The sequence below is a fragment of the Capricornis sumatraensis genome, chromosome 10 (assembly GCF_032405125.1).
Source record: "Capricornis sumatraensis isolate serow.1 chromosome 10, serow.2, whole genome shotgun sequence".
Classification (NCBI taxonomy): domain Eukaryota; kingdom Metazoa; phylum Chordata; class Mammalia; order Artiodactyla; family Bovidae; genus Capricornis; species Capricornis sumatraensis.
The window spans coordinates 98,416,251-98,432,524 of NC_091078.1; the positions used below are offsets into that span (position 1 = coordinate 98,416,251).

The 16,274-nt window shown below is 49.6% G+C and overlaps 1 protein-coding gene across 2 annotated transcripts; it reads right to left on the reverse strand.

Moving 5' to 3' along the window:
• Positions 1 to 337: 337 nt before the first annotated feature.
• On the reverse strand, positions 338 to 3,434 carry RTP3 (receptor transporter protein 3). 2 transcript variants are annotated; one of them, XM_068981801.1, is made up of 3 exons: positions 3,250 to 3,422; positions 1,235 to 1,562; positions 338 to 1,066 (listed from the first exon to the last, which is right to left on the reverse strand). In XM_068981801.1, exons 1-3 carry the CDS (start codon positions 3,402 to 3,404, stop codon positions 845 to 847), a joined length of 705 nt encoding a protein of 234 aa, XP_068837902.1. In that variant the 5' UTR covers positions 3,405 to 3,422; the 3' UTR covers positions 338 to 844. The 2 variants fall into 2 exon arrangements, with proteins under 2 accessions (XP_068837902.1, XP_068837903.1); XM_068981802.1 differs by having other exon boundaries at positions 338 to 1,562; positions 3,250 to 3,434.
• Positions 3,435 to 16,274: the final 12,840 nt, after the last annotated feature.

The window sequence follows — 16,274 nt, forward strand, 5'->3', positions numbered from 1 at the left end:
ACTTGTACAAAAACAATTGGATTTCAGAATCTAGCTGAGAATCCACACACAGGCTTCCACCCTTGGTCCTTCAGAGCAGGGTTCCCCCCTCCCCCCACCACCCTGATGATTTTGATTGTGCAACCCTGTCGATGAGAAACTGAACACACACACCAAATGGGTGTGTATTTATTTATCGCATCACTATCCCATTCTGCTAATAACATACATTACAAAACATGTGACAAGAAATAGTAAAGCACAAAGAATAAGTTAAATGGACCTTGGAAGGATAACTGCCGACCTTGGCGGAGCTTCCTGCCTCACCCCTCAGCTGTGTGTTAGCTCCTCAGTGGAGACCTCTGACTTAGAACCTGGATTTTCAGGCAAATGCTTTGAACAGCAAACACCTCCACAGACTGACAATAGAGGGTCTGTGCGAAATTTTCTGATGAGAGGGCCCCCGGGTTGCATGAGATTTCCAAATGGTTCCATGAGCCATAAACGCCTCAGTCTCAGTTCTGCAGAGAATGAATGAAATTGCAGTATTTTTGTTTTTTTTTTCATTGAGGTGAGCTTTACATTAAATTAACCGTTTCAAAGTGAACAGTGCAGGCGCATTTGGTACATTCACAGTATTATACAGCCATCACCTCTAAAATATTTTGGTCACCCCCCCCCAAAAAAAAACCATACAGATTATATAGTTGTCCACCATTTCTCCTTTCCCTGTGCTTTGATTGGCATCCCTAAATCTACTTCCTGTCTCTAGATTTACCTAATCTGAATATTTTGCGTCAGTGGGATTATACAGTAGATGACTGTGTGTCTGATTTTATAAACTCACTGATCAACTTTTCGAGGCTCAGATAGTGACTTGTACCACAATTACAGTTACGATGATGATTATAATTACAATTAAAATTAGGATGAAACAGCAGCAGCGCATGCGTGTGCTCCTGGGATGCTGGGCTGGGTGGGAATAGAAGCTCTGATCGCAGGAGGAATCCTGGTCTCTTCTCTCCCTCTGGAAGCTGGTGTTCGTTCTTGGGCTCCACGAAGTAGGGAGGCTCTCAGCTGGGGTGGGCTCAGGAAACCACGATCTGGGTAATACCTTCTTTTTCTTCACTGCGTCCCCCCTGGCGCTTCCACTCGTGGGCGGCATTTTAGCGGTGATCCCAAGGGAGGGCGAGCTTATTGTGGGAAATGGCAGGGCTATTGGTGACTGCACGGCCAGACCTACGTGATTCTGGACACAAACGCCCTGCAGACATGCCTCGCAGTTGTCACTGTTATGTGGCCCTTTGAGAGCAATGTCTTTAATCATAGGACTCTTCACGAACTTAATTCCTTCTCTATAGCATTTCTTCAGAATTTGCAACACCAGGTTGTTCAGGATCCTTGAGATGTTCTCTTCTGTGAACTCGGGAACCTCAAACGAAGGCTGGGCGCACTTCTGACATCTCTGGGCAAAGACTCTCATCTTCACCTGCCCCCTGGATTCCCCCTCACTCCAGTGCATGTGGAAAAGGACCTGAACTTGGGCAGAGGCCCAGTTTCGAGAGCACAAGGAGCACTGGAACCTATGGAGACAGAAGACAAGACCCATAACCTGGCTCAGTATGACCAAGCTGTGGGCTGTGTGGGAAGGACACGCAGAGACGTGATTTGATAGGGGTTGTGGGTTAGCGGGGAAGAAATCCCGAGCCCCATGTTCCTATCTCCATTGTGCCACCGACACAGAGTGTGACCCACGGGTATGTCTGCCATGAAAACAGCAAATCACAAACCCTTGGAGCTGGAAGGGACTTTGGGCAAATTCCAAGTCCACTGTAATCATTTTAGAGATGAGGCACACCCTGGCAACGTGTCATGCCTGGAGACCCAGCAGGTGGAAGAGCCAGGACTGGAGCTCCAGTCTCTTGACCCCCAAATCAAGGCTTCCTCACATGTAGATGTAAGTGGATCAGAGACTATGTGTGCAAGAGCCCCAGGAACCCTGAACTGAAATCCGCAAATAGATACAAGTGGATGTGGATAAATGCTGCAGTCTAAATGTTTGTGTACCCCCCAAATTCCCACGTTGGGATCCTAACACCCAAGGTGATGGTGTTAGAAAGTGAAGCCTTTGGGAGGTGATTAGGATGTCTGAGATTAGTGCTCCTACAGAAGCAAGCCCGCAGAGCACCTCAGCTCCTTCTGCCATGTAAGGACACAACAAGAAGCCTGTGGCCCAGAAGAGAAGCTGGCACCTTGATCTTGGACTTCCAGCCTCCAGACTGTAAGGAGTGAGCTGAGACTCTGCTGTGATGCTCCTGGCCTGGGAAAACATACACCACCAGGAGAGAAGAGCTCTGCTTCCTCTGCCTGGACCCTCTCCCGGAAAAGGGATTGAGCACAACCCCAGTTCCGGGATAGAGTCCCAGGCCCCCACCCCCAACCCTTGAGGTTCCACTCTCCCAACTGGAAAAGAGAGGGCTAGACTTTGAATGACCTCAGAAGGTCCTACTTTTAAAAGACTCCATCAGACTTCTACAGTGTTGCAATGGATAGAAATCTGCCTGCCAGTGCAGGGGTCATGGGTTCAATCCCTGGTTGGGGAAGATCCCACATGCCTCAGAGTATCTCAAGCCTGTCGCCACCACTACTGAGTCCATGTGCTGCAACTTCTGAAGCCCACGTGCCTACAGCGTGTGCTCTGCAACAAGAGAACCCACTGCGGTGAGAAGCCTGTACAAGAGCAGTGAAGACCAGCACAGGCAAAAATAAATCAATAGACAAAATAAAAAGACTCCATCAGCTCGGAGTAGAGAGGGGCAAGGTTTGCTGTGTGTTGCTCAGCTCCTCACCGCCCTCCGCCCCTTCTCTGAGGGGGTCTTAGCGCACAGAGTCTCTCCCCCGCAGACTCTGTGTTGGATCCCAGGTGTCCCCAAAGCAGGGGACATGTGCCCTAAGCCTTGCTCATCCAGCTTTTGTGCAGTTGAGGGCAAGAGCCTCCCTTCCTCCCCTTCTCTTTTCCTCACTGCTTCTCACCCTCTCCGCTCACAGCTTCTTTTTTCTCTCTCTGGGCATTAGCTCAGTCTTGCTTTCATCTTGCAGTCCAGTGTAATAAGGAAAAAACATTTAATGAACCTGAAGCATCTTGGATGATGGGCACCTTCCTGTAATCTCCAATTTACAAGCATGAGCAGAAGAAAAGTAATGAGAGTATGAAGTAAGAAGAAATGAGCAAGAATTTTCTGGAATATTACCATCACACTCCCTACTCACCAGGCGAAGGTCCATTGCTGGTATTGTGCCCACCCTGGCTTCAGGATGTTAGGAAGAAGGCTTTTGTCCCGTGTGAGTTGCCATGTGTGCCACGGCTTCACCTCCCGAATTAATTCCTGGAACATTCGCTTCCACAGCTTCATGTCCAGATCCATCTCTGCCGTCGCAGTGAGCTGGGTGTGGCAGTGTCTCCCGGCTCTGACGGATCTGGGGTGCAACGTGAGGTCTCCTACTTCAGAAGAGCTCCGATCCACTCTCTCCTTATGTTCCTGGACTGGGCTCCTGAACCAGGTCTTTGCCTCAGGGACAAAGGTCAGCTGACTCTGGCTCAGTTTCAAGTACAGGTCATGGCTCCACAGGGGATTTTAAAAGACGTGGAATGTGTGGCTTCATCCAGCGAAATATTACCAAAGAAGTGCCCCAGACTCCCTCGGGAGGGGCGAGTCTCAGCCTGGCTCTGCTGTTTGCCCACCTTTAACTGGGAACACACCTTGCTATCTCCAAAGCCCTACTCGTGGTGGAGACAGGCTCAGTTGCCCTTTCTCATTCTAACATTTGAAAGTCCTTATCAACTGGGCTGCTGTCCTCAGAATCCGGGAGGAGAGACACAAAGCAAGACACGGCCATCCAGGGCCCTCCTTCGAACGCCTGTCCCTCTGCGTCTTTGCTCTTGTTCTTTACTTCCTCGCTTGTGCCAAGCCTCTGTGGGACAGTCTTTCACAGACGCTAAGCTGTCCAAGCCTACTCTTCCACCCACTGGAGACAAAAGCTCTTGCAGTTCCTGTGCCCTGGAGATGAGGCTGCAAGGTCCCCACGTGGGTGGGAGGGCATGGCCACACACTGAAGTGCTTCATCCTCTACTTTCTTCAGGAGAGGCTTGGGGCCCTCTGAGACCCAAGGTACCTGACTACAGAGCTCCCCACCTGCTCTGGCTTGTATATGGAGACCCTCAAAGCGGGCAAAAATACTGGAGTGGGTTACCACTCCCTTCTCTAGGGGATCTTCCTGACCCAAGGATAGAACCCAGGTCTTCTGCATTGCAGGCGGATTCCTTACTATCTGAGCAACCAGGGAAGCCCCTTTGTTCTCTCTTGGAGCATCTTTATTTGTGTTTTGAGTTTTATTTTTCCACAACTCTGTTAACATTGCAAAAAAAAGTGAAAAAGCAAACAACCATGATTTTTTATTTATTTGGCTTCACTAGGTCTCAGCTGGGGCATGTGGGATCCAATTCCCTGACCAGGGATCAAACACAGGCCCCCTGCATTGGGAGAATGGAGTCTTAGCCTCTGGACCACCAGGGAAGTCCCCTATTATTTTTTAATGTTATCATTAAATCATCTAACACAGCCCTCTGTGTTAAAGAAATTAAACAAGGAGTCCATTAGAACGAGGTGGTCATGGTGCCCTAGAAAGCAAACTGAAACCTCAGCCAGAAGTAACACACTGGAATCCGAGAAAATGAAACTTAAGAACGACCAGTCACAAGCAGCCAAGTAGACTTTGTCATATTAGGCCACCACACAAGCTATAGCCAATCAGATAATTTCCTTGTTTAGCTACTGTGTCTTCTCTATAAAAGCCCCCAGCCCGTGTCCATGGAGCATACCCAGCCTTCTTCAGTTTAGTACTGCCTGTTTCCAGCTGATATGTGCTCAAAATCTTGAAAATGTTAATGTGCCTCAGTTTATCTTTTAACATGTCTCTTCCCCAGTAGTATGCATGTGAGATTCATCCATGTCATGCCACGTCGCCATAATTTTTTGATTCTCAATCTTACATATTCCATTGGATGAAATTTGCAGTGCATTTGGCCACACCAGTGTTTGCTTATTACAAATAATGGGAATGTGTGTATTCTTCAGGTATGTTTTCTCGTGCCTTTCCATTGGTATTTGGTCAGGGTGTTCTCTTGCTCTGTACATCCTCTCCCCATCCGGTGCCTGCTTCACCTGCGCTCTGCTGACGCGACTGAACTTCCTACATTGTTGTCTCCACTCCAGCTGCTGGTCGCTCTTATCAAAGGCCTGATGAGGGGTGCGCCTCGCCATTGGTTTCCCTGGTAATTAATGAGCCCACCTGATGATCAGCCTTCCCCCTGGGAGCAAAGACTGTCGCCACCTTCTGCCCGCCTTCCACCACACTCGGTGGGGTGTTGCTCCCGGATCCTGCTTCAGACAGGTAAGCTCCCCCATCCATTAAACTGCTGGTGTCTCTGTTCCCGACTCCAGGCTCTTTCTTTGGTATTGAGGTGGGGCAAGCACAGGCCTTGTAGGCCTGTGGGGTGCAGCCCTCCAGTTGGGTAGATACACCAATTTTTTTTTTTTTTTTGGAAAGTTTATGAGTGTTTCAATTGCTCTAATCCTCACCAGCACTTGGAATTGTGCAACCACCAGTCCAGGGGCACGGCCACCAGCCTGAGTCTGCGTTTCTCATCTCACTGGACTTGGCCCCAGGGGGTCGTGATGGGGCAGCTTTATTAAGTCAGGACATGTTTCTCTGGAGCCAGGGCAAACCGTCTCTCCCCCAGGGAGTCCTCCTAGGGCAGCAGAAGAGTTAATAAACAAATAATCAATAATATAAGACTAATTCTAAGGTATAAGGAAACTACATAGTGTTGTAGTAGGGATCTGGGTCTTGCAAGGGGTCTGGGTCTTACAAGGGGTCTGGGTCTCCCTGGAGAGGGTGTGGTCAGTCCAGGGATAGCAGAGATGGTCACCAGGGGCCACGGGGCCAGGAGGCTTTCTGAGTGCCTGAACCATGTGGAGCCTTGCCCTGTGGCTGCAGCTCAGTGTGTGACCCTGGGCTTCAAGAGGAAGTCTGGGTGCCAGCGCAGAACAGGCCACACAAGCTGTGTGGGACTCCTGGATCTGTGTGGAGAGGGCTCTGGAAAAGGTCATCAGCAGACCCAGGCTACAAATGGGCAGCCCAGACCGCCTGCACTCAGGCCCACCCTGCCCTCCACCCCAACCAGCGCTGGAAATGGCAGACCGCCTTTCTCCTGCTGTGTTCTTCCAGCTCCCCCTACTGAGAAAGCTTACCGTCACTCCCTCTAAAGGAATTCCAGCTGAGAGCATGCACTGATCGCTGCCGGTGCATTTTGAGCTGGGAGGCAGTAAGCTGATGACTGACGCAAACTATACAAATGTATAACAGGACCCCATCGAAGCCGCTGACGGGAAAAGGGGCTGATCTGAATCACTGTAGCAGACAGTGTTTTGCCTGGAAGTTATAAGGCTAAAGATGAAAGGAGTTGGAACGAGCATACTCTGTAATTGGTAAACGTGTTTTCTAGAGGGCTGCAATTCCAAAACTGCCTCACAGGTGCGCTGAGACAGAACAAAGAAGCAGATGGATGATAGCAGGTGGTTTGTACCGCAGGAGAGGGAAGTTACACCCCAGGAGGGAAGGCTGGAGTGGACCCTGAGGACGGCTTAGATCGAATGCAGCTCAGTGCCGCACTCAGCTGGGTAGATACAGAGACAAGGTGAGCACATCTGTGCACGTGACTTACACGCGTTGCCTTTACCTTTGGTGCCTCACTCTGTTGAGTCGGGCCAGCAGCAACAAGAGCACTCGGTGTTAAGGCTGGTTTCTGGCTCTCATTGTCCAGTAAAAGGAAGGAAGACTTCTTGGTAAAATAGCTGATTGTAGGCTTCGGGCAGGAAACATACAAGATCAGCCTGTAGCGTCTTGTGGTACCAGAAAATAAGGAAGTTCTCAAAAAAACAAACAGATGCGGGCATGCCAAAAGGATGTGGGAACCAACTTGAAACCAATCCCAGCTGGCCTAAGCTGGGGCTAACATTTCTCTAATGGGCCAGACACTGTGCCAAGGTTTTTAAAAAAAATATCGAATCCTCTCTACAGCCCTGGGAGGTTATTACTCCCATTTTAGAGACGAGAAAACTGAGGTCCAGAGAGGTGAATGGAAAATGCCTCTCCTGGAGCCCAGGTGCACTGTTGGAAGCTGAAGGCTGCCATTTGTCTCATGGCTTGTTGGAGTGGCCCCCAGGTTCCAGGTGACTGGCCCATCTGAGACCATCCCTTCCCAACCGTGACATCATTTTTCCCTTGGGCTGTTCTCCCCGCAGCCTGAAAAGGCCCTGCTGTGGGTAAGGAAGCAGGAAACCAGGCTGCTTCCTTGTTCCTGCCTGGCCTGAGGGTGGGGGTGGGGCATCTGTCTGTGTGGCTTCCAGGGGGTGGTGGGCTTTCCCTGCAGAGCATCTGGGTAGCAGCTGCTCCCCAAGCAGCAAACGCTCTTCACAGTGTTGTAGCCACGCGTTCCGGGAAACAAACTCACTCAGAAGGACAATGCAGATAGTGGAGTGCAGTTTATTACACCAGCGGGCCCAAGGCAGAGTCTCCTCTTAGCCAAAGACCCCAACCAGCTTTTGTGAAAATCATTTATACCCCATGTGTACGTGTCTGAACCCACCACTCCAAATTCCTTGAGACTTACATAAACCAAGGAAAATACAATCCCAGTAACCCCATCATTCACATGCTATGTGCTCATGTGCGCAAACAGTCAAACAATTAGCCAATAATCAATAAACCCGAGGTTACATTCCGATTGATACAGAAAAATCTATGGCCTGTCTGGAGGAAGGGGTGATTAGTGTATGTTTTCTCTTAGGCGATGAGTAACCTAGATACGATCTTCAAGGTTCCCCTGTCTGGAGGGGGTCGTATCCTTCTGTTATTGTTTTGATAGCACTAAACAGTTCAGAGTCTATTGGAAAGGTGGCCGAGCATGGTCAGCATGAACAGGCCTGAGATGGAGTCCAGGCCCTATGAATTCCTTCTTCAACAGAACCCGGACATCTGTGCTTCCTCCTCCCCCTTGCTTCTAGAGGACCGGCCAGCCTTCTCCCCTTGTCCTTCCCTTCCTCGGCTGTGACAAGCCTTAAAGGATTCCGAGGAAGGTTCACCAGGGCAGTTTCTCTTCTAAGACCTTTATGTGGAGGGCAGCAGCTCTGGTGTGTATCTCATTGACGCCTCCCAGCTTCAACTCAGTCCACTGTCTCAGCCCCCCACTCCCCATCCCCACCTCCCTGGAGCCCAGGATGCCTTGGTTCCCAACCAGCCAATGTTAGCCACAGCTAACCTGACCTGCCTCTTGAGAAACCTATGTGCAGGTCAGGAAGCAACAGTTAGAACTGGACATGGAACAACAGACTGGTTCCAAATAGGAAAAGGAGTACGTCAAGGCTGAATATTGTCACCCTGCTTATTTAACTTATACGCAGAGTACATCATGAGGAACACTGGACTGGAAGAAGCACAAGCTGGAATCAAGATTGCCGGGAGAAATATCAATAACCTCAGATATGCAGATGACACCACCCTTATGGCAGAAAGTGAAGAAGAACTAAAAAGCTTCTTGATGAAAGTGAAAGAGGAGAGTGAAAAAGTTGGCTTAAAGCTCAACATTCAGAAAACGAAGATCGTGGCATCTGGTCCTATCACCTCATGGCAAATAGATGGGGAAACAGTGGAAACAGTGTCAGACTTTATTTTTCTGGGCTCCAAAATCACTGCAGATGGTGACTGCAGCCATGAAATTAAAAGACGCTTACTCCTTGGAAGGAAAGTTATGACCAACCTAGATAGCATATTGAAAAGCAGAGATATTACTTTGCCAACAAAGGTCCATCTAGTCAAGGGTATGGTTTTTCCAGTGGTCATGTATGGATGTGAGAGTTGGACTGTGGAGAAGGCTGAGCACTAAAGAATTGATGCTTTTGAACTGTGGTGTTGGAGAAGACTCTTGAGAGTCCCTTGGACTGCAAGGAGATCCAACCAGTCCATTCTAAAGGAGATCAGTCCTGGGTGTTCATTAGAAGGACTGATGCTGAAGCTGAAACTCCAATACTTTGGCCACCTCATGTGAAGAGTTGACTCATTGGAAAAGACCCTGATGCTGGGAGGGATTGGGGGCAGGAGGAAAATGGGATGACAGAGGATGAGATGGCTGGATGGCATCACCGACTCAATGGACATGAGTTTGAGTGAACTCTGGGAGTTGGTGATGGACAGGGAGGCCTGGCGTGCTGCGATTCATGGGGTCACAAACAGTCAGACACGACTGAGCGACTGAACTGAACTGAACACACTGCAAGCGGCCAGCATCACAGCAGTGAACCCTGACACAAAACTTTGTGGAAGATGATGTAGGAAGAACCACTTTACAAGTGTGACAGCCAACATGCGTGGGAGCAAAGGTGCCAGTCAGCATGAGTGGGTTCTGTAAAGAGGCTGGACACAGGGAGGGTGTGGCTTGCTGGCTTCCTAGGGGACAGGTACCTCCAGTAGTCCTCTCCTCTGAGGGTGCCCCCTCCTCACCTTAGGAGCCATGTGAGTCCTCAGAGCCGCACCCCTCCCCCACTAGGCTCAGCCTGACCTTAGCACCCGTTAGTGATTGACATTAAGGCCATGGTGGACCCTCGCTGCCAGCAGCAGGAAGGACAGGAAGGAGCTGTGGGGACATGCTGCGCGGCACGGCTCCCTGCTTCCCGCCAGTTTTCCTTCTTTGCCCTGCACCCCATTCCTGCTCATGCTTGCTTGGAGAGCTCTGCTTCCCTCCCCAGTGGACAGTGTCTTGCAGCCCTTGTGACTGGTCTGGGCGGGCCCAGAGCGTGGCTGGAACCCAGGGGATCAAAGCCTGGAGCCCAGCCAGCAAACCTGGTCGTCACCCTCCAGGCTGCCTGCCTCTGACTCAGCCAGCTTGCAGTCCTGAACTCTGCTCCCAGCTTCCCAGATCCCTGTTTCAGCTGAGCACAGGACTGAGGTCGGCTGATCAAGAATTTAATCCACAGAAAGAAGGGAGGAAGGCTGGCTTCCAGGGGGCTGGCATGGGCTCTGGAGAGCAGGGGTCTGGCTGGGGAGGAAGCATGACCTTGGGCCAGGCCTGGGGGTCATGGAGACTCTTTCCAGTCAGGAGCTTGCTCAGCAGCCCCCGAGGGCATGGAACAGTTGGCCCCTCTGCCCCAGGGTGGCAGGTTCTTGCCCCGCTGCACTCTGAGGCAGGCAGGGTGGGGGCAGGAGGTGAGACAGACTGTAAAGCTGGAGGTATCAGCCCTTGCTGGGAACATTCCGCTCAATGATTCAGTTGTTTCCTTATTCCTCCTGTGGACTGCTTTGATGTCCCAGCTTCATATGATGTTCACAGCTCATTGTGATCAACAGCAGTGTGCTGGGACCTCCAGAGTGTGGAGGCTCAGTGCCAGTGTGGGAGGAAGGTGGATACTGCCAGGACATTCAGGCCCTTCTTGGCACTGCCTTCCCAGCAGGGACACAGAGTTTCCTAGGGGATCTGGGGGTGGGGGTGGGGTGGGGTGAGGAGAGCACACAGCCCCTGGGATCTGAGGCAGCCTAGAGGGGCTTTGGCATCACCTTGCTCCCAGGCCTCGGCGTCCTCATCTGTGAAATGGGCAGAATGATGGGGGGACCCACCTTGCAAGAATGGCTGAGGATCCGAGTTGGGCACACACAGTGCCGGTGCTGTGCTCAGGGGTTGGGCGGCGTCTGCCAAGCATGCTTGTTTCTTTTTCTCTCCCTCTCCCGCATCCTGCTCTCCCTTCACTTCTTCTCCAGAACCTGTGCCCAGCTCAGCTCCATCACACTGCAACTCAAGTAACCACAACTTTTGTCCATTTGCAAATATTCCTCCCCTTCCTCGCCCCTGGACTTTCCCAGTGGCTCAGATGGTAAAGAATCTGCCTGCAATGCAGAAGACCCAGGAGACATGGGTTTGATCCCTGGATCAGAAAGATCCCCTGGAGGAGGAAATGACTACCCACTCCAGTATTCCTGCCTGGAGAATCCCATGGACAGAGGAGCCTGGTGGGCTACAGTCCATGGGGTCGCAAAGAGTTGGACATGACTCAAATGTCTTAGCAAGTTCTTCTCTCCGCCTTCTCTCTTCAGCCACTGTCACAGGTTGCCATCTGAGGGAAAGAGTTGTTTTTCTGTTTTAACCTTTTTATTTTGTCTTGGAGTATAGCAGCTTAACAAACAATGTTGTGATTGTTTCAAATTCAGTGATGGCCATCCACATTGATAATATGAAATCAGTCACCTTGGGAATTGGCAAATGCTACAAATCAGGGCTTAGTAGACAGTTGTGTTTTAGTGATTGTCTAGAGTTAGACTTGTGGCAACCCACTCCAGTCCTCTTGCCTGGAAAATCCCAGGGACGGAGGAGCCTGGTAGGCTGCAGTCCATGGGGTCGCTAAGAGTCGGACACGACTGAGAGACTTCACTTTCACTTTTCACTTTCACGCATTGGAGAAGGAAATGGCAACCCACTCCAGTGTTCTTGCCTGGAGAATCCCAGGGACGGGGGAGCCTGGTGGGCTGCCGTCTATGGGGTCGCACAGAGTCGGACACGACTGAAGTGACTTCGCAGCAGCAGCAGCAGCGTTAGACTTAAGAAAGTGGCAGAGAAAAGCCCCATAATGCAGATTAAACTAATGCATGTGTCTTCTCTATGGTTATAACATTGTAAACAGCACAAAAAATTGAGAAAATATTTTTCCAGCACTGGAAAATGCTTATATATCTGATTCAGGAAAGATGTTGCTCACATCATTGACAAATAATTGAAGTTCTGTCATGCGTCTAGTCATTTCTCTTTCATCTTGCTCTTTAACATAAAAGAAATGTATCAAACAACTACCCTCCCAGAGCCAGTTAGTAAGTACTTTGTAGCCCAGCCCTGGTTATGGGGCGCACTGTGCTTCAACTCATACTGCCCAATGGGTCTCCAAGGGGGGGGTTGTACCTGTTTATATGTTCACTGGTGGGGTTTTAAACAAAATTCAGTTGTGCTTTGTAGTCATATCTCAGGACCAGCAGTTTCCTAGAAACTAAGCCCATGACTGAGCAAACTAGCTGACCCAGACTGGTGAGAATTACCCGCAATAGATTCCATAAGCAAAAGGTACTTCCTAGGGCCACTTGCTGATGTGGTGTCTGGGAAGGGTGGTGGGCCGTAGGAAGGAAGAGGCGACGCAGGTGCAGCTGCTCGGCTTCCTGGAGGGGGCTGCACTCGGCTGGCCCTGAGAATTTTTTATTTAATTTTAATCTTTTTTAGTTATAATTCCCCCATTTAATATTTGTTTATTTTTAATTGGAGGATAATGGCTTTACAAGATGGTGTTGGTTTCTGCCATACATCAACATGAATCAGTCATAGGTATACATCTCTCTCTTGAACCTCCCTCCCGCCTCCCACCCCATCCCACCCCTCTGGGTTGGCTCCGAGAATCTGAGTGGGGAAGGGAGCCCGCAGGCATCAGGGCAGGGGCAGCCCGTGAGCACTGCGGGGCAGAGTCCAGCTGGAGCATCTTCCCACAGACGGTGGCAGAGGGCGCGGAGCGGGGAGCAGCTCCCCTGGCCATGGTGTCCCCCCTGTCTGGGGCTCCTGTCCTGTGTGCATCGGCCACCTGGCCCACCGGGGAGAAAGCCCCAGCAAGGCTGTCCCTGGGGCAGAAGCCCCGGGTGAGGAAGCTGTGCTCTCCTCCTCAAGGCTTCTTGAGTTTAATTCATTGGTTTAATTCTCACGTCTTATGGATCACTGCCCAAATCTGATCTCAATAAATCCTTTAGTGCCCTGAAGTCTGTGGTCAACACAGAGCACCCTGTAAAACAATGAGTAAACATTGTTCAGAAATGCACAGAAACCCTTTGGGGGCTTGTGAATGTGCCCATTGTTCTCCCTGCAGCCAGGGTGGACATTTCCTTCTGTCTCGCTCTGGGAGAGGCCATGATGTGGTCAACAGTCATTACCAAGCAGGGTTAGTCCTGAATCTCCCAGAGGCAGGCTCTGTGCTAGGTATGGACCGTGCGGAGAAACACTTCAACCCCGCTGAGTCCCTGTGCAAGGAAGGCACCCACATGCATGGAACAGCACGGTGAGCCAAAGGCTTGAATGGGAGACAGTCTGCACTCCACTGTTGCAGGCGAGGGTAGGGCGGGGGCAGAACGGTCAGGGGGAGCTCAAGGGGGCCATTAGGGAAGTTGTCCCAGACTCCCAACGTGTAAGAATGAGCCATCGACACGATACCGAGTGTTTCATGAGCCCCTGATGCCAGACACTGTTTCGGGTAATTAGGCATCAGCATTATCCGGGAGAAAATGGATCCATGGTCCAAAAAATAGTTTTAAATAAAGCTCCACACCTCTCTGCCTTTGGCCCTTGTCGGATCAGCATACTCTGGGCAGCTGCAAGTCAGGGAGCTTCCTCACTCACAATCCACCTGGAGGTCCAAGGGTCTGTCAGTACGATGGTGCCCAGGATGGAACTTCTGGTCCAGCTACTCCCAGTCTGTTCCGCCTGCTCCCAGTCTGTCCCATCCATGGTCTTCCCCATTTCAGTTAATGCAAGTTCATCCTTTAGCTTCTCAGGCCAGGCACCTCGGTGTTGTCCTCTTCCACTCCTGATCTTCACACTCCATATCCCCTGGAGATAAGCAAATCCCATCATGTCCACGTGTAAATCACACCTAGAGTTCAACTTGTCTGGCCACTTCCCTGCTGCTGCACCCCAGATGAAGCTGTCTCATCTCTCTCCCTGATTATTGATGGTAACTGCCTGCTCACTTACTTGTCTGTTGTCTTCGGGGGCTGGGACCAGGTCTGACTGACACTTGTGACCCCAGCCCTTGACAAGCGCCCGGACCACAGTAAATGCTCCTTCAACTGAAGGAGACAGCTCCCCTCTTCCCTTAGTGCAAGGAGTCAGGAAGCCAGATTCTACCTAGACCTACCAGGGCAGGTACAGGGCTCTGGGGTTAGAGACCCCATTTGTAAAATAGCATCAAAGGAAACATTCAGCTCCGAGAATGTCTGATTTTCTTTTTTTTTTTTTTTTTTTTTTGGTCAGGTTATTTCATAGGAGCAACTGTGTGCCAGAATATTTCCAAATATCCTGGAAATTGCTCACTTCCCTGACTCTTTCTTCCATTTCCAAATAGCCATCAAGTTCTGCTTTGTGTAGCAGGTCCCCAGGCTTTGCTACCAGTTCTCCATTCTACGAGTCATCTGCCACCTTTAAGCCCTCATCTTGGCCTCTGGCATCCATGCAGCATCCCGCTGCTGCTTTCTCATCAAGGTGCCTCTTCCCAGATGACCAGGGAAGGACGGTTCAGAACTAGCTGACCCTGGACTCACTCTCAGTCCCTGGTACTCTCCACGGCCCCTGCAAAGCACATCACCTGTCCTTAGTCACCAACGTAGTGATCCTCTGTTCCTGGGGAAGTGGCCAAGTGGTCACGTGGACCCTGGGAAAGCTCCCCTTGTAGCTCAGAGAGCTCTGGAGGCATCAGAGAGAAGATGTGTGAGGTAGGGCCTGAGAGTCAGGAAATAGCTGGTTAGGAGACAGATTAGAAATGCCAAGGTGAGCCACAGAAGCTGCTGGGGGTGCCTGAGAATTCATAAGTGAATTCAATGAGGTTGCCAGATATAAGGATAATGTTCAAAAACAGGTTGTATTTGTAATACTCGCAATTATTAGGAAATGAATAAGATTCAGAAAGTTAAAAAAAAAAAAGGATGATCTCGCTAACATAAATGTTGACTGAAAGGAATCAGAAAAGAAAGAATACATCCTGTGTGATTTACATAAAGCTCAAACACAGGCAAAGAAGGAAATGGCAACCCACTCTAGGACTATTGCCTGGAAAATCCCATGGACAGAGGAGCCTGGCAGGCTGCTATCTATGGGGTCACAAAGAGTTGGACACGACTGAGTGACTTCACTTCACTTCAAACGCAGGCAAAAGTAAACTATAGTGTTAAAAATTAGGAGAGTAGGTTTAACTTTGGGGATAAGAGAGAGGGTGTTTGTTTGAGTGGGGTGTAAGGGGATTTCTGAACGTTGGCAGTGCTTTCTTTTTAGACCTGAGTGGTGGTTACATACGTGTTCTTTTTGGGATAATTTATTGAGCTCTACATTTATGTTTTTACACTTTCCTGTATGAGAGAGATTTTTTTTAAAATTAATTTAAAAAAAAAGAGTACTCGGCCAGCTTGAGTAAGTGATCCACAGTTTAAGTTAGTTGACTGTAGCCAAATCAAAAGAGCCATGTGATTCAAAGGAAGCCCTTTCCAGGACAGTATGAGAGGGGAAGGGAGAGACATGGGGGAGGTGAGAGCCAGAGAAAGTGATCTCATTTCATGGGAGGTCCCTAAGGAATAATGGGTTCTCATTCTGTGTGTGTGTGTGTGTTTCCCCCTATATCTGAACATACACACCTGCGTTACTCAAAAACTTGGCTTGGCTGCTTGCTTTAAAACTAACTGTGTTCTTACTCAAAGTCATGACTTCACTGTTGTTTGGGAAGAACTCAAGCTCCCCAGTTTTGACTCTTTGATCCGTTGATTATTTAGGAGTATGATACTTGGTTTCCAAGTGTTTGAAGGTGCTCCTGTCTCTTTGTTCTTGACTTCTAGTTTGATTTATTTGTGATCAAACACATTCTGTACAGTTTAAATTCTTTTAAAAGGGTTAAGGTTTGGTTTGTGTTCCAGGATGTAGTCTGTCTTGGTAAATGCTCTGTGGGCACTGGAGGAGAATGTGTATTCTGCTGTTGGGCAGTGTTCCACAAATGTTGATTAGATCTTGGTTGATGGTGCTGTTGGGTTGGTCCTTATACATTGCTGATTTGCTGTCTCCTTGTTCTATCAGTTGTTGCAAGAGAAGTTTGATACTTCTGGCTATAATTATAAATTTATCTGTTTCTCTTTTCATTTCTTAAAAAAAAAATATTTGTGTGTCTGTGCCGGATTTTTGTTGCGACATGCAGGATCTTTAGTTAAAGCATGTGGGATCTAGTTCCCTGACCAGGGATTGAACCTGGACCCCCTGCATTGGGAATGCAGAGTCTTAGCCATTGGACCATGGGGGAAGTCCCTCTCTTTTCATTTCTAGAGCTCTGTTTTTTGGTGCATACACGTTTAGGATTGTTGTGATGTCTTGATGTGTAGACTCATCATTATGCAATATTTCTTGCTGCCTG

Coding starts and splice junctions, on each gene's coding strand:
- RTP3 (XM_068981802.1), bottom strand. CDS start 3,404: ATGGATCTGGACATGAAGCTGTGGAAGCGAATGTTCCAGGAATTAATT. Junction 1,563..3,249: donor CAGCAATGGACCTTCGCCTG/GTGAGTAGGGAG, acceptor CTGTCTCCATAG/GTTCCAGTGCTCCTTGTGCT.